The following is a 26,258-nucleotide window of genomic DNA, read 5'->3' on the forward strand; positions in this document are numbered from 1 at the left end:
TATCACAAGATTGTTTACCTGAAATAGCGTTGCTTCCTGGAACCTATAGCTAGTGCGTAAATCTACGTAAGTACAGGAGAGTTTTTTGTTTTACTATATGCAAAACACACCTTTGTGTATGTGCTGTGCATATCTTTGTGTAATAAAATTTTCCCATTAAGAAGCAGAGTATGTTAGGTGAAAAAAATGACAAAGATAGATAATGTTCATTACCCCTCCCCCACTCCAACTTTTTTAGTTGTTGGATTAGATCACCTGCAGAAAATGTCTGTAGCTATGATATATTAAAATATGGAATGTTTAGAGATGAGAGATTTAATGGTTTTATCAAAGGTCCTCTGGCTACCAAGAGTGATTTGTTAGGCTAGTTCAGGTATAAGCCACAGGTTAGCATCATGAAAATGCATTTAACCTTCCCAGAACTCCAGCAATGCATAATTGTTAGCAATTCAGAGGTTTTCAGTTCTGTCTTAGGTTCACTATATTTTGGTCTTGGTATTGTTTCATGTCTCAACCTGGCCAAAAGCAAACTGATTTTAACAATGATTAGTGAAATAAACCAGCTTCAGATCATAGGAAAAACATCTTTTAGGGTTAACTTCCTACTTAAAATATATTGCTGATAGAGGCTTTTTTGGTGTCTACGGTCTAATGCTATTGTTAACAGGTGAAGGACCCTTTGTACATTGAGGCATTTTAAGAACTCTAAAGATTGACAGTGTTTGAATTTTCTTTTGTGCATATTATTTTATTGTTTCTGCTTTTTTCTTATTTATTTTGGACTGTTATGAGGGTTTCAGTCTATTCTAAGTTGGTTGACTATTAGTGCTGAATACAAATAGTAATGGATAACATGTTAAGGTATCGTTAATTTAGACTTGAAGCAAATGCATGGTTATGCACAAGCAAGGAGGGGAAATGTGTGAACCAAAGAGGACTAGACTCACTCTCATAATATAAAATCATAGCTTATATGATTATAGTTATATATAAGTTATAACCAATTACTTAAAGTGTACACAGTGAAACACAAAGTCTTCTGTAATTTCTATCCAGCTTTTTTTAAGTTATGGAAAACAAAAAACAAATACCAAAACAAAAACAAAAACAGAAGAACTGTTGACGAACTATGATGGAGGAAGCATACTCTAGATCAGTGTTTCTCAACCTTAGCAGCTTGAAGATGGGTGGATTTTAACTCCCAGAATTCTGGGAGTTGAAGTCCCCAGTGCTGGCTAGGGAACTCTGGGAGTTGAAGTCCACCCATCTTCAAGCTGCCAAGGTTGAGAAACACTGATCTAGATGGTTAGGACTTCAGTTCTCACTGTCCTAATCAGTTGCAACAGATTGTGAGAATCTAGTAGACACTCAATTCCTATATTAACTTAAGGATCTTAAGGATCTTATGCTTGCAAGACTTGTTTACCTAAGTTGGAATGTAAGATTTTTTGCAATGCATCATATGTCTGTGAATCCTTGCAGTCTGTTTTTTCTCATTAATGTTCAGTACTGAGGTTAGTGTAGTAGACTTCCCTCTTTGCGTTGCATAACTGGAAAAAAGAACCATGCCTGATTTTCTCTTGTGTAGGGATTTAACAAAAATATTAAAGGTCAGTGCAGCTATCTTTTAATCTTTTCACAAAATCAAAGTGATAGAGAGCTGTAATAAATTATTGGTACCCTCATTTCTAAGAAGTGGACAAAAATTAGCTTTTCAGTGGATTGCTTTCGTCATTTTTTTTTACTGATGTTTGAGAATGCACTTATTTCTCTACCGTTAGCAGTTCTTCCATAGATTCGGAAATTTCCTTCATGCATTCCAGTATAATCCTTTACATATTTACCCAGGAACAAGTTCCCTTAAGTGTGCATAGGATTAGAGCCTACAATTACTTCCCTACAATCACCAAAGATGTTATGAAAATACAAGCATTGCCAAAAACAATTGGTACATTTCTTCTTTGATACTCATTTTGTATCTGGTAAAGAAATGCTTTGCATTATCTATTGTGTGATGCAAATGCAAGTACTGTATAGACAATACTCATTTCAGTCAATAGCTGTGTAAAACCATTTACGTCTTGTAAAACAAAGTAGAAAAAGTATGCAGAGCATGAACTCTGGAATTCTTTCCAAACCCCTTTCTAGTGGCCATAGGAGGCACTGTATTTTATTCTGCATAATGAATAATGTGTTGCATTTCTGTATGTGTTTTTGTTTTTCCTTTGTGTTACATCTATGTGTGTACAGGGAAGCACAGCAGACTACTGTATGTGTGCTCCACTCTGGGTCACATGACCAGGAGAGTGCTTAGAATGAAGGCATCATCAACTTTCTGAGAAGCTACTCACTGCCTCTCCCAGAGGGATGTGCTGCTGGGATTTTTCAGGACTTTTTCTCTGCAGCTTCTACCAGGATCTCGTCCATTTTGAAACCTACATCTTCTTTTGGCAGCTTCTACCCCTACACCAGATTTGGTCCTGCTCTATTCAGTCTGTCTACCCATTTGTCTGTCTATCAGTATTATAACTTCTCAACCCCCTTTACATAACTCCTTTTCCATTTTGTTAGTTTGAAAGAATAATGAAGAGTTACTATATCCCCTGCAAGTTTTTAACTGGTGCAGTTTGTCAATTAAGCTTTAATAGTAGGGAATGTCAGTATAAAAAAAAATCTTCTGAGACTCAGGACTTTTGAAGGGCAATGTATGACTGCATAAGTAGTGCTACTGTCATGCTATTTGTCATATAATAAATCAGAAGATTAAAATATTTCTTTTTCTTTTCTTCTGTATTTTAAAAGTTTGGTGGGTGTTCTGGTTCTTGTAAACCAGAAATTGTCTTATCTAAAAACCTCAATATGTCATATTTTAGTACCTGAGTTGTATAAACTTAAACATGCTGAATAAGGAAATATGATGGGGTAGACTGGGACAAATCCCTAGTTGTCCAATTATGGATAGCCTTAATATGGAGCAGAATAACCGGTTCAGTTGTATAGAGCTGCTGAACTGCATCCTGTACCTGCATCACATTGGATTAATTTCCACTGCAATAATGCTGTGAATGTATTAGAGCCAAATCAGTAATACATCTTTTGGTACCTTAAAGATTAACATTTTCATTATGATACAAGATTCTACAACTAGACTGAATTACATCACCTATTTTGGGCTAAGCTAAGCCTCAAGTCATTTAGTCAGAGTACACTGTGGTGGCAATTGTGAGTTAGGGATCCTTGCCCAGAATCTGAGTGTGCTACTGTGGTAACCTGATTAAAAAAAAAAAAAAGCCTTGAAGTTACTTTATGTGGAAATGTACTCTCTTATTTTTCCCATATTATGTATCTTTTCTCTTTTTTCTGGTGTTTCTGCTGAATCTATTTTCATCTGGCTATCAAATGTGTCACTGTAGCTTGTGTGCTATGCAGCATAGCACACAAGCATGATCTCAGTGATTAACTTCTGCTTGGCTAGCTTTGAAGATAGACACAAAATCTGTTTCTGCTTTAGTCTATTAAATTGCATATGGTACAGGAAAATACTTGGTTTTTATAGATACGTTGAATTTTTGATATATGTAAGCCTTTAAATTTTGTTTATTTCCTTTAATTTATACTTTTATATTGCTCTGGCCAATAGAATAATTTTTTGTGTGTGTGTCAGAAGCACCTACCAAAGTGCTTCTGTATTGAAAGGATTTGCTGGTGAAGTCATGGTTGCCCAGGGGATGCCCGAAGGGGCTCCTTTCATGTCCCTGTTATTTTCCCACCGAAGTGGTACCTATTTATCTACTTGCATTTGCATGCTTTTGAAATGCTGGGTTAGCAGGAGCTGGGACAAGCTGACGTGGGCTCACTCCATCACGCAGCTCGCGCTCTAGGGTTTTGAACTGCCGAGCTGCTGACCTTAATGGTCCTTTGACTCAGCGTCTTAACAACTGAGCCACCGTGGCCCCTATAGAATAATGAAATAAGTATCAGAATAATGAAATAAAGCTACTGACATTTTATCATTACGAATCCAAAGGGATATTTCTAGAAGTTTTAAAGAAAGATATACACTCTAGTTATTTTATTTGCAACCTCATTTTCCAATGTTGTTAATAAAACTAGCAATTACTAAGTCTAATTAACTGATGTCTTCAATAGGATCAAAATTGATCAATTGATTATGTGCCCTCAAGTCGATGTTGACTCTTAGCGACCACATGGATATATTTTCTCCATGACAGTCTGTCCCTAATCTGGTCTTTCACGTCTTTCAATAGTGCACCCATTGCCACTGTAACTGAGTCCATCCACCTTGCTGCTGGTCATCCTGTTCTTCTCTTTCCACCTTTCCCAGCATTAGAGTCTTCCCCAGAGAGCTAGGCCTTTCCATAATGTGTTCCAAGTAGTATAATTTGAGCCTGTGGATCAAAATTAGAAGAGCTAAAACCCAAACTCTAGACAGTTAAAATGCCAGGTATGTTTATTCAGAAATAAGTCTAACTGGCTTTACTGGGACTTTTCTGAGTCAAAATGCCTGTGGCTGCAGATTGATTATATGCTGCATGCTTGAACAAATCTTTGCCCACGTCTTGAGACATCATTTTGAGTGAACATGTGTAGTTCCAGTTGCAATTGTATGTGTGCTTATTTGAGGATCAATCATATTAAACTCAGTTGCAATTATTTACATATATATGAGCATAAGATTAGAGGAAGGTTTATATTGTATATTGCTGTTGTGGGACATTTATTATTGAAGCCATTTTTTTTCTGCCATGTTGGGATAGAAATTGTCGCAGTTTTCACCATAGCTAATGAAGAGTTTGGCTTTTGTTTGTATTGGGGCTCAATTCTTTTTAATGTGTTTGAATGTATCTGTATTTTCTGAAATAATGAAGGAAAAGCAGAGGATACAAATCTTTGCAAAATCCACATTTATAGTACTTTGAAATGGCCATGAGGAATTCGTTCCAGCCTAATTTTGTACAGCTTCAAGCATCGTCTCTTTAAAAGTCAGATGTCCAGTCTTACTTTCTGGACAATAATTCTGGGAATCACATATTTTATCAATTTTGTGTGACAGAGGTAGAGAAGGGGTGGGATGCCAGAGAGAGTATGTAATCCCGTATGGCCATCAGCTCTGACTGCACCATCTACAGGTAATCCTCGAGTTACAACCATTCGTTCAGCATCTGTTCAAAGTTATGACGGCACTGAATGAATGGTAGTTACACTGGTTCCTGAAGTTGCGGCTGTTGCAGCGCCCTTGCGGTCATGTGATCAAAATTTGGGCCCTTGGCAGCCCACCTGCACTTACAACCGCAGGAGCACTTCAGCTTCCCCCCTCTGCCTATCTTCTCCCCATCTCTGCCCTTTTGGCTGCCCTGCGCTCGCTGGCCCTGCTGACCTTTGGAAGGCTTCTGAGGCTTCCAAAACCTCACAAGAAGGCTGCACGCGATTTGGACAAGGCTGTGTGTGGTTTGGACAAGGGGTGGGTGTGGCCTCAGGAAGTAGGCCTGGTGCAGCTAGCAGCTGCCTCACAAACGGCCAGGCAGGGTGTGCCTCGTCAGCAGCACTAGGAAGAAGACAGTGAAAGTCAGCTGGCGGTGACAAGTCCAGCAGGGCCAGCAAGTGCAGAGCGGCAAGGCTGGCACAAGTGGCAAGGCTGGCAGGGCAGCAGGGCCAGCGAGCACAGGGCGGCAAGACCAGCAAGGCAGGCAGGGTGACTGGAGTGCAAGGCAGCCAAAAGAGCAGAGGGGGGGGATAGGCGAGGGGGGAGTTGTAGAGGAGGTAGTCCCTTACCTTACCAAGGCTCGGGGCTGGGAGGGACCAAGCCGGGAGTGGCTTGGATTGGGGTAGGTCCCCGGCTAACGACTGGTGGGATTCGGTTAATGATGGCAACCGGGACTGCCAGGATTGCTGTCGCTAAGCGATGCAGTCATGTGACATTGAGCTTTACAGCTGCATCACTTAGCAATGGAAATTCCAGTCCTAATTATTGTTGTAACTTGATGTCTACCTGTATGGTTGACAGCTACTAATAGACGTTTTGCATAAACCAATGGCACTTCACAGGACATTTTTTTCTCTATCTCTGTTTTAAGTTTTGCTTAACTTTGTTCCCACGTATGGCAGCATCATTATTTGCCAAGGCTTGGAACCACCATATCAGCATTAGTTTTTTGTCCCTAAGATCTCCATTGTTAGCATTGGCTGTACGTATATATACCTGATCAGCTTGAGTTATATTGTGCGAATCTCATTTATTGAAGAGTAGGATAAATTCAAATAGAATGGAGGGAATGTTGTCTCCTTAAGTAATGTAGAAGTCTAATCAAACTTAGGATTCTAAGTTAAAAATAATTAAACATAGGATTCTAAGTTAAACATAATTAGGAAGAAAAATTTAAAAGGAAATGGAAAAAGGTAGCATAGCTTGCTGATTAACCCTAACTCAGCTACCATGTCACTTTTTCTTCTTTAATAAATAAAGGAAGTGTTGACTGGCCAGCCTCCAGAAAATAGAAATGATATTATTCAAAGAAGAGAGGAAATAGTGTGTCAGAAAGATGTCAAGAATGTGAAAATATACATGATCTGATGAGGTTAATGAAATGATGTCAATTTTGGCTTTAAAACCAGAATGAGCAACCCATAGTCATGGGCCCTGAGTTCTTCCAGTATGTACCAGCAACATTTAGCAAGAAAAATGATAAAGTATGATTTTTCTCAATGCTTTGCTAAAATAAGCGACAGATGGGTAAATTAAGGTTTAATGCACCTGTTCTTCTTCTGACTCTCCATGTTCTCCACCACTGCCACCCCAACAATTCGAGCTTGTCCATTCTGTGACCTCATTTTTTCACTAGCCATGAGCCTTGCTGCCCTTGGAGGCAGAAATATTTAAAAATGAAAGTGAAAAAATTGAAGCTTTAAGGATTGCCTGTCTCTTTCATAAAGCAAAAGGCCTTCTAGCTTCAAGTCTGTGTTAAATCATTGTTGTCAAATATCTGGTATGTAATTAGCAAAAGTGGAAGGATTATTGAAAGGAAACAACAGCTTTGAAAAGATGATAGGTTTCGTAAGCCAGCTGGGTGACCTTGGGCCAGTCACTCTCTCTAAGTCCTAGGAAGGAAGCAATGGCAAACCACTTCTGAAAAACCAGGCAGTCTCCGAGAATCAGACATGAATGAACGGTTAAAAAAAAAACTGTAACCAAGATACTGTAATGGATAAAACATCAGCAGTATTTGCATATCCCTGATACAGAATTGGCAATTTGACTGTAGGTAATGGTTTTTTATTCACACTTCATTAAAAAAAGTCATGACAAATAATGGTAATATTTTAAAAACCATGAGAAAAATCAGTAACATACACAATAACACACATAAAATTGTAGATAGATTATAAATATATCAGCTAAACCTAACCACTAGATGTGGCTCACTTCCCACATTGTGTTAAAACATGCTCCCACATTGTGGTTTGATTGACTTTGGCACATGTAGTCCTTGCTGGTTACCAGGTCATGAACCCTTACCAACCCTTGTTAATGAATTCTGCTTTGAGCAGTGTCAGCCAGCTGTAGAACAAGTGTAAATATCCACACTATGTTTCTGTTGACTAAATGAGTCAGGAGTCCAATCCAGCAGGGCACTGCTTATGTTCTTATTTTTGATGATATTTATTGTTTTCACACAGTAAGTTCTACACAGAGATTATCTTATGTCAGAAAATCTTCATGTGTGAAACAGCCTTGGGCCATGCTTAGACTTTTTTTTCTTATGTTAAACCTACTTTTTAAAAACAAACATACTTTGAATGATTGCTGTTTCTACAAAATAGTCCTGGGAGAAGGAAACAGGGAAGATGATTCTATTGCTGTTTAATTGTTTTATTAAAAAAAAAAAAATATATATATATATATATAACTAGGAAATAACTCGTTATGATACAGCAACTTCTACAGTGCTGTTCCTATGAAAAGAAGAACATGTAACATGTAATATATTTTTAATAAGTGCAATTCTGAGTTAAACCTAAGTCACTGACTATTGTGTGAAGCTGCTTGCTGCTAACCGCATCTCATTAGCTGCCATCTCTAGGCTAATGTTTGACATAGCTGGATTTGCTTTCTAAGACAAATGGCAGTACTCAGCAATGTTTGGGAAATCTCAAACATACTTGAGAGAATCTGTTTATTTCTTTTTAAGTAGGAGCTCCTATCTTTTGGAGGTTGATCCTGAAAAATTAATATCTCATTAATGTCATATTTCCCTCAAGATTGTAAGGAATATTCTCTCCTTAAAGCTTCCACTTGAAATGGGTGCAATTTGTTATTGTAAGTTACAAGTTTGCATTAATACCAGCTTCAGGTAAGTCCGTGTTGCTGGATATTTTTGAAAAGTTTTTGACCTGAACTTAATGGAAAATTGTATTTGTTTTGGTAGCCTGTTGGGATTTTTGTTAATGTTTTCCATAATGATACAGCTTTACTATTGTTATGGATACTTAAAGCTCTGAATATTTTTATGGGTCATTTGGACCAGTAACTTCCTGGTTATTACTCTATTTTCATTTAGGTTCTGCCTGCGAAACAGACTTAAAGGGAAATTTAAAGACAACCTTATATAAAAATGGATTTATTTCATAATTTCACAAGATGATTTCCAATGCTGTTTGTGATTCCATATTTATGAGGTTGACAGCATACAAGCACATGCTAAACTGTTATTTCAAAATAAAATTTCAGATTTTCATATTATGATTTTTTAAATTGTGTGTAAGATTGGTGCATGAGGGTGTTCCTAAGAATAGTACTTGGTGTTCATGGTATCAACTGTATGGAATTATCTACATTTTTAAACAAGTCATACTACAATCAGTATCAAATCGTATTTGAAATATCCATTCACTTCTACACTAGTCTGATTTCCTTATTTTTCTGTTAGTGTGTGTGTCAGGTGTTCAGTGTGTTCTAGGTCTAGGAGGAAAGACTTCACTGTTACACACTGCTAGAGAAGTAGAAATCTTCTACTGCCATTTTTTGAACTGCTTGAACTGAGACCTTTTCAAGTTACAATTTTCTAAAACATTGAATATATGTGGGAATAGAACAGTGTGTGCTGTCTATGTCTATTTTATAACTTGTTTCTGGCAAAGCTGTAACTAGCATTTCTAGATCCTGTTGCAGATACCAGCACAGTGAAATATGTAAATTTATTTTCTCTGTGGTTTTATGTGAACGCAGCTCATAAATATGTACTAATTGCTTTGATTTTCTTTATGTATTGCTCTAAACAAAAATAGTTTTTTATTCGTACTAACAGTTGAATAGTAACAACATGGATTGAATATGGCTTTCTGTTCTCTGAAATTACTTTTTTTTTTCCTCCCCCACATTTGAATGAGTAGTTTTCAAATGCTCAGTAAAAGGAGCAGGTCTGGTTTCAGAGTAAAAAATAGGCAACACATTTGGTTCATTGTTTTAAACTGATTATTGCTGAAGTTAGTGCAAAGCAAATAGCTGTCCATTATTATTCGAAGGATGGAAAACAAGATACATCAGTAAAATGTTAAATCCAAGGCAAAATTTTAATATCCCTATCTTTCCCTGTTGGCTTGCTGTTGAATTACCAGTCATTTAGCCTTTTCATCGGTTTGTTATTAAATTTTAACAATAGATGCACCAATTATCTGCACCCTGTATTTCACCAAGCCAGTTGTAACTTGTTTGCTTATGATTTAGTATCTTAGGTGATCATAACCAATGTTGTTTAATGCAGAGTGCACAAAATGTTGTGTAGCAGTAGGGTTGAGCCTATATGGTGAAGGTTTAAAGGTCTCAAACCCCCTGTCTGAGAAGTCCTCTGGGTCCATACACCCTAGCTCCCCCTCCTGCCTGGGTAGTTCTTGGTGCCACCATATGTCTTCTAGAAACCTCCTCACCACAACCCTGGCATGTGAGAGAGAGAGGACTCCCACAACCTGTGTGGTTCTTGCAAATTAAAAGGAAAAAAATTAACTAAATTCTATAGCATCACCTTCTGGACTTGTAGCATTGTGTTGTGTGGCTAGGAGACATCTCTTCCCTCCACTTTTGGAAGAGAGGCCAAATTTGGTGGGAAATATAAAATCAAACCTTTTTTGTTTGAAAAACAAGGAAAAAATGTGAAAATCCAATTTCAGCTTTAAGTAGTCACATATGAAAGAATACAGAGATTGCAACTCTCTGTAAAAAAAATTCCCAAGTAGTTCCATAGAAAAAAATGTAAAGGAAAGAATAATGTGAGTCTCTCAACAGATCACAATATATTAGCGTGCCAGTTACATAAAAGACACAGTTGTAGAGTTTATATGGAGAACATAAATACCAGAAACAATAAAACTTATGTAGCAATTCAAACAAGAATAAAAATTAACATTGGCTAGTGTTGTTTACTTATTGCTTAGAGCAAGTGAATTTCTGAAGCAGGTCTTCTGCTTCCCTGGACTTTTCCAGCGTCTTCTGGATACTAGCTTTTAATCCAGAGCTGAAAGATGACTATTACATTTGTCCTTTACCTGCTTCCAGTAAAGTAGTAGGTACTTTACCTAGTATTCAGCATCTCCACTTGATTCCAAAAAGGCAACATTTTTAGGAGAGGGGACCTTGGGGGGATTTACCATTTATACATGACAGAAGCAGCATTTTTCTTTGGGAATGTTGTGAATTTAAACCCAGATGCCGGTTGGCTATTTGCGAATGTGGGGTGAGGGCTTTGCAGCCCATTCAACCCTGCTGACAAATGGTAAAATAAAATAAAACTAAAGTGTATGAGAAGTAATATTAACTATATTTAATTTTTAATGTAATATAATTACATGCATTTAAATAAGGTTTTTCTCCTGGTACCCCACCCAAAGACCAGTAGTGCCCCTTGACCCTGTGCTCCACTGGCAACACAATGTGTGATACAAGACAAAATGTTAGGTTCAGCACTGCATTACTTAGTTCACTTCTTTTTATTGTTCAACCTGTTTGTGAACACTCTGCTATTTGAAGTTACGGCAAGAGGGTTAATTCTAGGCAAAATATTATTTTCAGGATCATTTCAAACATGTTATGGAAAAGATTGTGTCAACATAAATCTTTTATGGGCTCTATGTTTGTATATTTATAACTGCCCAGAGTCCCCCTTTTTGGAGGAGATGGGCAGTGATAGAAATTCGAAATATAAATAAATAAATATTTCTATCCTTATCGAAAAATTGAGTAATACAGTTTACAATGGCTTTATTTCTTATCTGTATTGAATTCATTATGTAACTCAGCTGTAAAGCAATATATCTTTCATGAAACAAGCTTGCATTTTCTCATATATGAATAGTAGTTCCTTTTGCATGCAAAGAGATTGTAATTGGAACATCTACTTCCTCTTTTGTCTAATTGAGTCTGTTTTCAGTGATGAGGGCAGGTCCAGGGTAAAAGCTTCTTATTCTCACCTTTTGTAAAAGAGAAACTAGATGGTCCCTCAGTGCATTGCCAGTCTATTATAATTAGCACAACTAATCTTTAACACAAAGAAGTGAATATTTTTTTAAAAGGTTATTCTTTCTTTACATGGCTGTACGTATTGTTTTCAGCATAGCTCAGATGTTTCTCTAACTATTTAATACCATTCTTTAAAATTACGTTATTTGAATTTTGTTCCCGAGAAAGTGCATGTAAATAGTAGCATAACCATAGGTAACATCGTAAAATAATACAATGCTGAAAAATTTGAAAAATATATTCTGACATAATCCAAGCCAAATAATGGCCAGTCATTTTGCATGATGTCCCATGGTCATATTTTATCAGTTTCAGTTATGTGTGTCCTGCCCTGTTGCAGTGCCCATAAATCCTATTAATATGGGCTAACCCTTTGCTCCTGAACCTTAGATTTATATTAGATCTCTTTTGAGCACAGGAACCTGCAGAGATTGGAAAGTGGTCTGAGCACTTTTGATGTCTATGGATTCTCTTGTGCCTGTCAATTCTCATGACAGTTCCTCTATCTAGATTAAGAAGTAACATCTATATGCCCTGATCAAAAGTGTGGAAAGTTCTTTGAAGCATCTGATAAATCTGTGAAACCCTTTTGATCATAGCAATAACATTACTAAAGATGGGCACCACAAGAAATCATAACATTAAACTCGGGAGCGGGAGGGAATGACTTGGGTCTCAAAAGCTTCCTCTTCGTACTTCTTCTGGGTGTCTCTGTTTTCCACAAAGTTGATTCTGGAAATTGTAAGGTGGGGGGAGGAGAACATGTGGAATGTGGTGCAGGCAAATATAACTGGAAGCGAGTTTGCATCCAACCCATTGCCTTATGTCATCAGGAGTGCTTCCAAGTAACATAATTACTGACATAATTTTATGGATACCATAACTTATTGGTAATCAGCCTATATTTTTCCATTTAATTCTTTTTTTCTAAATTCAAAATCATCCTCAAGTAGGAAGAAAAGATGTGGACAGAAAAATCTGGATTTCTGGCAGAGTAGGAAATATTGTTCTAAGAAAAAGAGGTGTGTGCTACTTAATGTTCTGCAAAGTCAGTTCCTTTCCATATCCTGAATTTACAAAGCGGAAGAGATTTTGTAGAACCCAGCAACATTTCCCTCTGAACCAAAATACAAAAGATCTGGTTGCAATCCTGTAGTTCCACTCTAATTATAGGAGGAAAATTTACTGAATTGTGCCCTTTTCTAGACTGATTGTGAAATTGATAAGCAAAATAAAGGGGCAGGTTATGAAATTTATTAGGAAAACAGTAAGTTTCTGATCACATTTGTGAAACTATCCTGAAAAACTTGGGATTTTTAGCCCCATGGTAATTATATATCCTCAGAAGTAAGGATGCAAGCCTTACAAACACATGTTCACAAAAGTGGATGTCCCAAGTGCTGGATGAGAATGTCAGGAGAAGGGCTATGCAATGATCTGGGGAAAATTCCATTCTCTGCTGGATCATAGCATATCTAAAAGCTCAAGCTGCCTGACTGCAGGACAGTCAATGGAAATTCCATTTGCAATAGAAGAGTGATGTTTGGAAATGCTTACTAGCCCTCCATCTGGAAGAACCAGCTCTTAAAAGATGCACACAGATACATTATCTATTCTACCTATTTGAGGCTGGTGAATTTTGCCCTAAAGGCCTAAAAGAATGACCTGTTCTTAGCAAAAGAACAGTTTTCATTCATTTAGTGTTTTCTTGTTTATTGAGATTTATGGAAAGCAAATAAGTCATTTCTTAGCTTATAATTGTACCATTGAATATTTTGCTTGTTTAATTTCATGGTGTACAAAATGCATACGATGGGGAAAAGATACTATCTGTAGCCAGTGTTTATATGTCTTGTGGTCTTGCACAGCTTTATTCATAAAGACAGATTCAGCTTATAACACCCTTCCCACCCACACACACCATTTTGTAAATATACTGGAAGAGCCAGTGTTTTTCTCAAAAGCTTCTGCATGTCAGATATATGTATAACACACATATTTTACTCAGACATAAGGTCCTTTCATTTAGCCAATAGAAATTAAGCACAGTCTCTGTGGAAATTAATTCCTTATGATTGTTTTGCGAGAATTGTCGGGCCTCTATTCAATAAGATGCATACGCTTTGCTTTTCTGAATTAAGGCTGCAAGATTGAACCGGCTTTAACTGGGCTTTCTTTGAATTAAAGCTGCAAGGCTGATAAGGTTTTAATTGATTTAAATGAAAACATGCATATTTCTAGGGCTGTATGGATTTTCATAAATATTTTCATTACAACAAGGATTGGGAGTGTGAGAGTCTGCTCCCCCAGTTTCTCTGTGAGCACAGATATTTCTCTATGTTTTGTTAAGGAGAATAACTGTTGCCTGTCATCTGTTACTGTTATTAAGCCATCTTGATATTGTGGGACAATTCTGTAGGCACAATAACCCTGACAGAGAAGCTGGAAGGAGCAGAAGCTGCTGGTAGTGTCTAGTTAAGCTGAGAGTATGATGGAAGTGAGAGCAGAAGGGGCTCCGCAGCATGTGGGAAGCAATCTACCTAGAAACTCCAAAGTAGAAAAAGGCAATGACAAACCACTTCTGTATTGTTGCCAAGCAAATTGTATGGAGAAGGCTAAAACATTTAGACAAGCTTGAATGTCAGTTGATGAGACTGCCTGAATCAAAAAGTACTTCACTAGTTACTGGGGGAGGGGGGATTGAACATTAATGAGTAGATCTGGAGCTGCTAACATGGCCAGGCCAAAGCTACAAAGAAGTCTGATATTCTTGGTGACAATATAGAAGGTAAAGGTTGCCATTTAGTCATGTCCAACACTAGGGGGCAGTGCTCATCTCTGTTTCATGACCGAAGATCCAGCGTTGTCCAAAGCCTTCCGCGGTCATGTAGCCAGCATGACAGTCACGGAACGCTGTTACCTTCCCACCAAAGCGGTACCTATTTATCTACTCGCATTTGCATGCTTTCGAATTGCTAGGTTGGCAAGAGCTGGGCAAGTGCGGGAGCTCACTCCATCACGTGGCGCTCAGGTCTCAAATAGCCGAACTTGCAACCTTCCGGTCGACAAGCCTGGCATCTTAACTGCTGAGCCACCACGCCCCCATAATACAGAAGGAGAAGCTCCTAATTTTACAAGGAGAAATGCAATTGGAACATGCAATATAAGAAATACAAACCAAGGAAAACTTGAGTCTCTCATAGCAGAAATGAACACTAAATTGGACGTTAGTGGACATAGGCAAATTGGAGTGGGTTCACCTAAGTACATAATAATAATATTCAGGCCATGAGAGTCTGCAAAATAATGGAGAGGAAAGAATATTTATGGAGGACATTGCTGACTACATGCTCAACTCCAGCCTGGGAAACAACAGGATCATATCTACAGTATTAGACTTAGTGGATATCCGGGGGGAGGGGGATTTGCATTTGATGGTAATTGGTTCTTCTTTGAATAGGACATTGATATTTAGTCTTTTCCTGTACATGGAAACTAAAATATCACTTTAATCATGTGCTGCAACATTCCATGCTGCATCATCAGGCATTTTCTCAACCTTTCCAGCCAGTTGGGGAAGGAGCATTTCCTTAATGACAGAGCACCTGTTTTGTGTTACAAAAATCCAGATTCAGTCTGAATTAGCTGTTGAATCCTTGAAGAACCATTGCTTTTTGGAACAAGTGATTTGGTTTGGACTAACAATAAGGTAGCTTTGTGAATTCACATATGTTCTAGATTGGAAGAAAGCCAGCTAAGGGAGGTGTCTGATTCCTATCTTAAAACACAGAGTGTTTTTGTGTTTAATCATATCCTATCTTGCAGTACTCAGTTTCAGTTGGTAATGCTGAGGTTAAAGCCCAAGGTTATTAGTTTTTATCTATCATTGTCTGTTGCCCTGTAGTCTTGGAGAAACACTCAGTTTTAGTACATAAAGTATAAGTATCTTTTGCATTTAATATCTTTACCCATCATAGAAATTGAGATCAGTAGGTTTACTTCCTGGCAAAAAAAGATTTTGCAGTACAGTGCTTTAGTGTTGTATGCTTGGGCGTGATTATGATTTATTTTATATAATTCTTTAAATTGTATTTTTATTCTGATATCCACTGCTATGAAATAAGCCACATAATATTAAGAGGAAAGGCGAAGTAAAATGCTGCTGTTAAAGAAGAAGCAAATCCTTATTTGTACACTGTTTATGTGAGACTTATGTTAAGTTTACAGATTTTGCACATTAAAGACTTTTTGTTGGCTGTACTCACCAATTATTCTTACTACAGATAATTATATAAAGACTTCCACTGGAAAAAAGTCTTGTTCATGAATAAACAAACAAGAATATCCTTTCTATATTTAGGTGTCATTCCTTTCTATTGGAACATGAGTTGGATTATTCATATGGATTCTTTAAACACAAAAGCTTTTTATTTATTTATTTATTTATTTTTATCTCGCCTTTATTATTTTTATAAATAACTCAAGGTGGCAAACATACCTAATGTCCTTCCTCCTCCTCCTATTTTCCCCACAACAACCCTGTGAGGTAGGTTCAGCTGAGAGAGAGCGACTGGCCCAAGGTCATCCAGCCAGCTTTTGTGCCTAAGGCAGGACTAGAACTCTCAGTCTCCTGGTTTCTAGGCCAGCACCTTAACCACTAGACCAAACTGGCTCTTTTAATGCTCTTAATAATTGCATGTGTGTAACCAAGAATGTTAGATGGCATTTAATAGGATCTCAATTTGCATGTTATTAAATGGGTATGTGTCTGAGCAATCTGGTTCATTCCTGCAATTTATGAAATGCAGAGGATACATCCGGAAGTTCTTAACATTAACAGCCTTTCTCTATAGTTCCATGCTTTTTAATAAATACTTGTCTGAATAATGTCTCAAGTAGATCTTCAATAAGTAGTTTGCCATATTCCATAACTATGAGAAATTCATTAGGGGTCTTAGTATTGCCCCCATAATATATTTTTCACAAGGTTTGTTTATGCTGAACGTTCTAAAAAGACTGGTTGGCATCATGCTCGGCAACTTAAATACTGTGGCATTCCAGGAATGTCCCTTTGCTATAATCAAAGAGGGCTGCACAAAAGTGACAAGAATTGGTGGACATGCATTCCAACAGAAAAATGTATTCTGAACATTTTTCCTGTTCTGATGAAAGTGACCCACTGTGCAGGAAAGTGACCCACTGTGCTGGAGAAGAAATTAAGGGATCAAATTTGGAGGAAATGCACAGTGAATAAATACAGAACTGCGTTGGTTTGAGGAGAGTCAGTGTATTCCATCTGTCTCAAATGATAATGAGACTTTTACACCCATTTGCTTAGAAGCACCTAGAAGTAAAATCCTTTTCAAGCGGAGCTTCATCTCTGGTGATATCCTGGACACAACCATGCTGGTTTCTTGGCAGTAGTATGCACATACTTCGCCACTTCCTCCTTGTAGTTCCTAGATTAGGCTGCAGCCTTGGTGTTTCTCCATGCTCAAATCCAAGTTCTGATCAAGCCCAATTTCGCTTAATTTTGAGCTCAGACAAGGTTTGCCAGAGTGCTGTCCCCTGCCCAGGGTAGGAATAGTACTTTTGTGTGTTATCTTTGGTTCCTGATTCTTCAGGAGATAATGGGAAGTGCAAACAACATTCATGAATACACAAGGGTTACATTAGGAAGCGCAGATGCACACACACACATGATTTTTAAAAATGGCAAGGGATGTTTCAAATCTGTCTTTTAGGCTCTCCAGTTTGATTTTCTGGGAATTGGGCATTGTCTGAGTGGTTGGGTTCACCATGGTAACCATTTTGTGATGTAAAAATCCATGACATGTTCTCAAAATTCCAAATGTGATGTTTGACCAAAAAGGTTGGAGGCCCCAGTTTCATTTAATTCAGTTTAACTTGCAAGCATAGTTGTTCTACTGAAGAAATCTCTGCCTTCTATACCATGGCAATATGACATCCACATTAAAAAAAATTGAATTTTATCCAAATAAATTGGGAACAAGCAAGCCTTTGTTACATTCCAAATATTCATGAATATTCTTGGAAGAAAATGGAAGAAAAGTTCAAGGCAATATTGTACTTGATTTGGTTTAGTTATTTCAGGACAACAGTAAATTATTTTTTCTGAAGAGGTTTCCTTTCAAGTTGGTATGCATAGGACTATGCTTTGACAACCAAGGGGAAAAATGACATATAAATTCAGCTCTATGTAGGCAGAGAGCAAGGATAGATGAGATAATCTACTTGTTGCATAAACATTCTGTCATGACGATACAAAGGCCCCCAAATATCATGCTGTCTAGAGTTTATGGAGACACAGCATGGAAAGGCTGCTTTACAGCGCTGGGGGAAGATCCATTGGAGTTTAGAAACAAGGCATTCCCTAAGTATTAGGAATTTACTAATGCTAATATTTCCCATCATGGGGTATTCTGTTGAAGAACATAGTGGCAGTGTGATGTGTTGAAAACTGCTATTCAGAATTTAACCCCCCCCCCAAGGATTTATTTAATATCCCGTGCAAATGGTTATATAAAAAGAATTTCAAGAAATCTTATAAATGCTTGGTCATAATATACTTGCTGGCTTTGCATTTAAAAATAGCTTTATTTTCTTGGGGGCAATTTCAGTAGTTAATTAATTGCCTATTACATATTCCTAATCTATTACAGTGAAAAGCAAACGGCACCATAAAGACTAGCAAGTATATTATAGTATATAAAAATTTATGTCCTAATTGGTTAAAGATACCATACAATTGTTTTGCATTGTACTAATTAAATATTAATGATCAGTATTGCATTCCAGGATTACGTAAATTAAATGTTATCATACTCAAAAATGTCCAGGTACAAGGTTATACGATAATGTGGGATAACAATTTTAAATGTTGTTAAATTTATGCTATTTATAAGGTTACCTTATAGGAAAAAAAATTGAAAATAGGATTTATTTTGGAGTAGCCCTGTAACTGAGTGCATAGTTTGTACAAAAGTTGCTTGCCACAATGAGATGCAGTTCTCAGTCATTAGATCTTTTGTTCTCATCCTGTCCATTTAGTGAGAGGTGGGTAGATTCAGAGACTGGAAGTAAGTTACTATGCCCACCCTCCTCTGGTTGAAGAAAGAGTAGTAAAACTGGCTGCATATGCGATATCCACTTCATTTTCCCAGTTAATGGAGGAGTGGATAGGAATTGAACTGTTTCTACTGTGTTTACATGCAATCCATTTTTCTGTTGGAAGCAAGATCTCAAAAGCTAGACAGGTAAAGCTAAGATTTGACAACTGATTAGAATCCTACCAGCCCCCTTTCAAAACATGCAAGTTTGTGCTGCTGTAATAATAGACTGTATGTGTGTATAGTGAGCCTTTGATATGAATGAGCTAACTAGCTTTATAGTTCCTTTCCATGTATCTTTCAGACAGCCTCACATGGGTCTACTGAAATAGATTCTCCTTCAGTATGTCTTAGTAATGTTCTGCAATGTAGCTGTGATGCATCTATTGCTTTCCATAATTGTGTTATAATTAGAATGATTGTAAATAATTTGTTAATGTTTTATTGTAAACCACCCAGGGTTGCTCTCTGAGTGAGATGGGTGGCGACTAAATGTAAAGTATAAAACAAACAAACAAACAGAATAATGTCAGAAAACAAAAATGACTATAGTTTTACACAAATGTAGGACCCTATTGATTGTTTCATTGTAATTCTGTGTAAATGTATTTTTTTTAAATAATCCTACTTAACAAAGTATTCTTTTTTTAACAGTGTCCTGGAAAACTTGACAGCATCAATGAAAGGGCTGACTCCCTCTCTCAACTGCAGACTGTTTGTAACATAGCTAAGAAAGGTATGTTCATTCTAATATTATTGGTAACAATCTGCTACTACTTGTTGCTATAATTAGGCATACAATAAGAGTGGAAAAATATATTAGTGATTACAGGTAGTCCTTGTTTAACGATGATAATTGGGACCAGAATTTGTATTGCTAAGCAATGTGGTCATGAAACGTGACATCATGTGACCTCATCTCTTAGCGATGGCAGACCCCATTGCCATCATTAAGCAAGGATCATGGGTCATTAAGTGAAGACCTCACCTGACCATGACTTGTGACGTCCTACCGGATTCCAACAAGCAAAGTCAATGGGGAGGTCGGCCGGAAGTTGCAAGTCCCACTCATGACAAGCCTTTCCATAGATGGCTTGCAAGCAGGCCAGTGGGCAGGTGGTGGGCACAGCAACACGGTGTGAGTGTGGGCAGGCAGGGGTGTGGGTGCTGTGGTATGTATGCAGGCGAGTGGGGGAGTGGGAGCCATGGTGTGAGGGCAGGCAAGGGAGTGGGAGCTGTGGAGTGGGTGTGAGCGCGGCTGGGCAGGTAGCTGCTGCCTGGGGCCCACACCTCCCCTGCCACCCGGGGGCTCCTCAGGAGAAAAAGTGGGAGCGGAAGTGATTTATGGGAGCGACTTGTGAGCTTCCCTGCCAGCTTTCCCATTGACTTTGCTTGTGGGAAGCCTGCAGGGAAGGTTGCAAATGGCAAAAGTGTGAGCCAGTTGCCAAGTGCTGAATTGCAATCACGTAACCATGGGCACACTGTGACAGCTGCAACTTCGTAAGTCCCCATCTTTCAGTGCTGTTGGTAACTTCGAAGGGTTGCTGAATGAGTGGTTGCTAAGTGAGGACTATCTGTATGCAGAGTCTGCAGTTTCTAAACAGCACCTGTGTTGTTTTAACATAGCTCTTCGGGTGACCAAAACAGTAGATCAGAAATCTAAATAAAAAGGACATGCATCTTGACTAATAACATGTTTAATGTATGTATCAATCTGTTAAGTAGCACATTTCAATTTCAAAGAAGAGTTTAGTATATCTGAATCCAAGATGGTGATTGGGAGTGGATGCTAGTCGCGGCTTTGGGGGGGGGGAAGATCCACGTCTTTGGGACCCTGCTCCCTAACCCCTTTTTTGTCAGACTGGGGGTTTGGGGAGAGTGCTGTGGGCCAATTTGGCCAGTTTCAGGGGGTTCCCCAGCCATGAATACCTCTTGCTGGTGGTGGAGACGGCTGGACCTCCCCCTGGGTGGAGCAGTGAAGCAATGGAGTGCGGCGGGCTCCGGCGGACCTCCCAAGGTTTGGGTGAGCTGGCGACCCTCTATTGCCCTCAACTGGCCCTGGTGGGACCCGGTGGACTTGGAAACACCGGCGGGCCGTCCGTGAGACAGTGAAGTGGGACAGGCCCTGCCGTGAGGCCCTGCGGAGTGTGGTGGAATGCAGCGAGGCCCAGTGGAGTGGAGCAGAGGCCCAGTGAGCGGAGTGCAGCAGGCTGAGGCGCTCAGCAGAGCGTGGCAAGCCGAGGCGCAGTAAGCCGAGGTGTAGCGAGTGGAGTGGTGGAGCTCGGAGGACTTCTGGCAGGCCTGATGGACTCGGTGGCTGGGGAAGAACCTGGAACACACACACACCCATGGTGAATTTGCCTTGCTGGAACCTCGCTGAGGCGGTGAATCCCAGTGGTGGGTCCCAGCCTTGAAGAGTAGAGCATGCTAGTGCAATGGACTTTTCAGGAAAGATCATAGTGGAGGACTGGTTGCTCCCCCAATTACTGTGGGGCGGCAGAGGGTTTTAGGATCCCCTCGATGTGAGTGGGGTGCTCCCTGTCGGGTGAGAGACATATGGGGAGCCCTTGTTTTTCATTTGTATAAGTGTATCCCCCCCAAGTGAGTGATAGAGGAGGGTAGGAATGGGTGGGATGCCCCCGTAATCAGTGAGAGAGATTGGTGGGGCGCAGTGAGTGTGTGCGTATGTGTATGGGTGGTGGCTAGGCCCAAACAGTGCCAAGAGCGAGAGCTGATTGTGTGTGGGAGGTTGGGTGTGTGGGGGAGGGGACCCTTGTTTCAATCCAGGGTTTCCAGAGGTCCGGGAGGCAACTGGGCTTGGAAACTCTGGGGGCTGTAGGGTGGGTCACTCTATTGAGGTGGTGATGGGCCAGGGATGCTATGGTGGGAACCGGAAGGTGGGCCATCTTTGGGGAAGATGCCCCCGGTATTTGTTACCGGTGACGTGTTCCAGCCCTCTGTGTTCAGACCCAGGCCCCAGTCAGCAGATAGTTGAGGCCCCTGGCTTCTGACTGCTGCTGCTTAACGCCAGGTAAGTTAACAACAAGGCCCCCCTCATATGTGATTTAATCATAGAGGAGGGGGCTGACCTGGCATGTATCACTGAGACCTGGCTGGGCCCAGAAGGGGGGGTAGCCCTTTCAGAAATGTGCCCAGCCGGGTTTCAGGTGTGGCATCAGCTGAGATGCTGGGGCAGGGGAGGAGGGGCAGCAGTTGTGTTCCGAGAGTCTCTAGTGGCCTTCAGGGCGCTGCTCCACAAGTGGCGGGTTGTGAGACCCTGTTCTTCAAGTTGGGTGCCCAAGAGCAGTTGGAAGTGTTGCTGCTGTACCAGCCTCCCTGCTGCGTGGCAACCTCCCTGCCTGAGCTGCTGGAGGCCATCTCGGGGCTGGCAGTGGAGTACCCCAGGCTTGTGGTTCTGGGGGACTTCAATCTGCCATCCCTGGGGCGTGCCTCGGAGGCAGCTTGGGCGTTCATAGCCACCATGGTGTCTGTGGGCCTGTCCCAGATTATTTGGGACCCGACTCAAGACAGTGGTATTCTTGTCAGAGCAGTGGCAATGTGATCTGAGGGGAGAGTTAGATCTGTCCCCATTGTCATGGTCAGATCACGCCCTGGTGGCCTTGAGATTCTCTGGTGCTGCCCCACTCCGCAGGCAGGCAGGACCCATTTGATTGTTCCACCACCAGCAACTGATGGACCTGGTAGGGTTTCAGAGGGAGCTGGGGGTTATACTCAAGGATCTACTGCACGGTCCAGCGGAGGCCCTAGCCACAGCCTGAAATAGGGAGGCGGCGGGGGCCTTGGACAGGATCGCGCCTGTGCGACTTCTCTTACCGCATCCGATCCGGCACTCCCCGTGGTTTACGGAGGAGCTGTGGGTTTTGAAGAGGATTAAGAGATGTCTAGAGTGCCGCTGGAGGAAGACAAGGACCAAATCTGACCAAACACAAGCTAGAGCTGCTATTAAGGCCTACCTTGTGGTGGTAAGAGTGGCGAAACGCCAATATTTCTCAGCTCTTATTGCATCCGCAGAATGCCGCCCAACGGCCCTGTTTAGGATTACCTGATCCCTCTTGGGTAAGGGGGATTGGTGATCCACTTACAGGGCCGTGCGGAGGAGTTTTCTGAGCATCTGCAGAATAAAACCGCTCAGATTCGTTCTAAGTTGGTCTCTAAGCATGAGGCACAGTCTGGGGAGATGCCAAGGGGTCATACTTACCCTCTTATCTGGGAACGGTTTGATCCTGTTGGGCCTGAGGAAGTGGACAGGATCCTCTGGACTGCAAATGCAACCACGTGCCATCTTGACCCTTGCCCCTCCTGGCTGGTAAAATCAGCCCGGGAGGTGACTTGTGGTTGGGTCCAGGCGATGGTTAATACATCCTTGAGGGAGGGGGAGTTTCTGGCTGCCTTCAAGGAGGTGCTGGTACACCCCCCCCCTCAAGAAGCCATCCCTGGACCCTACTATACTGGGCAATTTTCACCCTGTCTCCCACCTTCCCTTTTTGGGAAAGGTGGTTGAGAAAGTAGTTGCATTGCAGCTCCAGAGGATTCTGGAGGAAATGGATTATCTGGACCCCTTTCAGTCAGGTTTCAGGCCAGGATATGGGACAGAGACTACATTGGTCGCACTTATGGATGATCTCTGGCGAGAACGGGATGGAGGGAGTGCATCCATCCTGGCTCTTCTTGACCTCTCAGCGGCTTTCGATACCATTGACCATGGTATCCTTTTGGGTCAGTTCAGGGAGTTGGGGGCGGGTGGCGTAGTCTTGCGCTGGTCCACCTCCTTCCTCCAGGTCCCAGTCGGTGGTGATAGGAGAGGAGAGATCTGCCCCTCGACCCCTCCATTGCAGGGTGCCGCAGGGTTCGGTTCTCTGTCCTCTCCTATTCAACATCTACATGAAACCGCTGGGTGAGATCATCCATCACCACGGGATGATGCATCATCAATATGCCGATGATACCCAGTTATATATCTCCATCCTGGGTGAAGTAAGTGATGCGGTAGCTGCCCTCTCCAGGTGCCTGGGGGCTGTGGGGGTCTGGATGGGGAACAACAGGCTTCAACTGAACCTTGGTAAGACAGAGTGGCTGTGGGTTGATGGCTTCTCTGTATCCAGGAAGTTATCATCTTTAGTTCTGGATGGGGTTGCACTGCCCCATTCAGACCCAGTGCGTAACTTGGGGGTCCTCCTGGACTCACAACTCCTGCTCAATGAGCAGGTGGCAGTCGTGGCCAGAAGGGCCTTTGCGCAAGTTCATGTTGTGTGCCAGTTATGCCCTTTCCTGGATCGAGAGGCCCTCAAAACAGTCACTCATGCCCTGGTCATCTCCCATGTAGATTATTGCAATGCGGTCTACATGGGGCTACCCTCGAAGAATATCCAGGAGCTTCAACTGGTACAGAATGCGGCCGCGCGAGCAGTTATTGGTGCCCCAAGATCGGCACATGTGACACCACTGCTGCACGAGCTGCACTGGGTACCAGTTTGCTTCTGGGTCCAATTCAAGGTGTTGATTATCGCCTTTAAAGCCCTACATGGCATGGGACCAGGCTACCTGAGGGACCGCCTAAATAAATAAATAAATAACATAGTAAAGCGATATTTATAGCATGAACTTCCATCTTCTAGATGTTGCTTTGCAATCAGCTTGTAAAGCCAGATGAGCTATTTAATGATCCTTCTTAAATTAAAACGTTATCCGTGAGAGGATGTTATGTCCATTATATAGCAACTATATCAGCTTGCAGGACCAATCCAGCGTTTTGGAGACTGTTTTTAAAGAGCTAAACATCTTGAGTCCAAGATAAAGAAAATGCAGTCGTATTCCGTACTGGTTTATCTGTTCTCCAAGATATCCCAGAAGGCTTTTCCTTTTGTCTAGTGATGGTTGAGGCCTGGCTGGTTGGGACACTGGAGACAGACTTTTCTGTGGCCACTCTGGGATTTCACCCCCAGCACCCTACGCAGCTACAGAATGGGAATGATCCAGATATGTTTTAAGGATCACTGGGAATATTGCATACAATTTATGTATAAAAACTTATCGGATGCATAGTAGAAGCTAGATACCCATCTGTCTGGGATGGGTAGATACCCATCTGTCTGGGATGCTTTAATTTGGATTCCTGAAGAGATTGGATGGGGTGGATGCACAGAGACTGGGATGGGACTGGATGAGCTAAATGATACCCCCCACACCTCTATGATTCTGTAGTTGTCCTCTATTAGATTATAGGTAGAAACAGATAAATACACAGGTGTATGAATACTCATGTAAATTGTGAAGCCAACTGTGAAGCCAAATGGGCCTGAACCTATGATAGCCATATTGGATTAGGATTACAATTGATCCATGCAATCTAGGGGGTATTAGGGTAAGTATAGTGATCATAAATAAGGATGGCTATCAAGATAAGGTAGAGTCACTGCTATTAGTGAAAAATCTGTCAGTCCAGGTGGTGTTTGCTTTGTTTTGGGTGAGATCATGCTTCCCTGTAAACAAGTTTTTCCTATATACGAGCTAAAGGTAGCTCTTTATGTATTCCATATGGCTTCTGTTGCTGTGCAGTTGAACCCATTTGTTGGAGTGAGATGGCTTGACTGCTATTACCCATGCTTCAGTAATAACCAGATTAGGAATGCATTGTTTATAGGACTTCCCTTGAAAAGCATTTGTTCGACTCACCATACAGCAGCCACATTGTTTACTAGCATGGCTGTCCTGGGCATATTATCAGCCTGGTATTCAAAGAAGTACATTGGCTATTGATTTGTTTCTAACCTGGTTGAGGATTGATTTTAGTGTTTAAAGCCTTAAAGGGATTGGGTCTAATGGGTTTGAAGGATCACCTTTCACAACATGAATCTCCCAGCAATTAAGATCTTTATTACAGGCCCCTTTCTTGTTCCTTATTCTCTTAGTTACTATCTTTTAGGCATCAGATGAAGTCTTTCCAGGGTTGTTGTTATTGCTGTGTCTTTTGATAGCATTTAGAATATCCTGTGATGGATCCAGAGATAAAATTTGGCTTAGGAATTAAGGGCCCCAAAGACTATCCAGAGAATGGGGGAATAACAACAAAGTCAACTTGTGTCAATCCATAAAGCCCACTGTCTGAAATTTTTTAGCTGCACCACCACCTGATTATTGATTTTAAACTAGTTGTTGTTTGTACATTGATGTGTTATATTTTATGTTTTATTTAATTTGACTGTTATCTTTCTTGAAAAGGTGGGATAGAACACCACAAATAAAAGGCATTTATGTTTTTTAATCTTTTCAGATGCAGACTATAGCTGAAAATGGAGATCCCTCTTCTGGAAAACAAAATGAGGAGAAAACATATAAAAAGGTTTTTAAAGTTTCATATCACTTTAGAATTGTTCAGAATTGTTCATTTTCTAACAGCTTATATAGAGCGCTAGAATGGATACTGTTCTTTTTTGTGTTTTTGTGGTTCTTCGAACACAAGAAAATGTGTTTGGATAGATGGAAGACTAACACTATCCAGTTATAGGCAGCAATTTGCCAGCCACTACAGACAGGACCTTCTGGGGCACAAGCCTCAAATCAATGCCTTTACTCTTGTTTTC

At 40.6% G+C, this 26,258-nt stretch overlaps 1 protein-coding gene across 2 annotated transcripts in view; it reads left to right on the forward strand.

Annotated features, from left to right (window-relative positions):
- Nucleotides 1–26,258, forward strand: part of PIP5K1B (phosphatidylinositol-4-phosphate 5-kinase type 1 beta) — a 73,313-nt gene that overhangs the window by 1,545 nt on the left and 45,510 nt on the right. For both annotated transcript variants that reach the window (XM_063295111.1, XM_063295113.1), the window contains 2 exons: nt 19,312–19,393; nt 25,949–26,017. In XM_063295111.1, coding sequence (XP_063151181.1) covers nt 25,949–26,017 — 69 coding nt within the window. In that variant the 5' untranslated portion in view covers nt 19,312–19,393. The remainder of the gene's footprint in view (nt 1–19,311; nt 19,394–25,948; nt 26,018–26,258) is intronic.

Source organism: Candoia aspera, chromosome 2, assembly GCF_035149785.1.
Source record: "Candoia aspera isolate rCanAsp1 chromosome 2, rCanAsp1.hap2, whole genome shotgun sequence".
Taxonomy (NCBI): Eukaryota; Metazoa; Chordata; class Lepidosauria; order Squamata; family Boidae; genus Candoia; species Candoia aspera.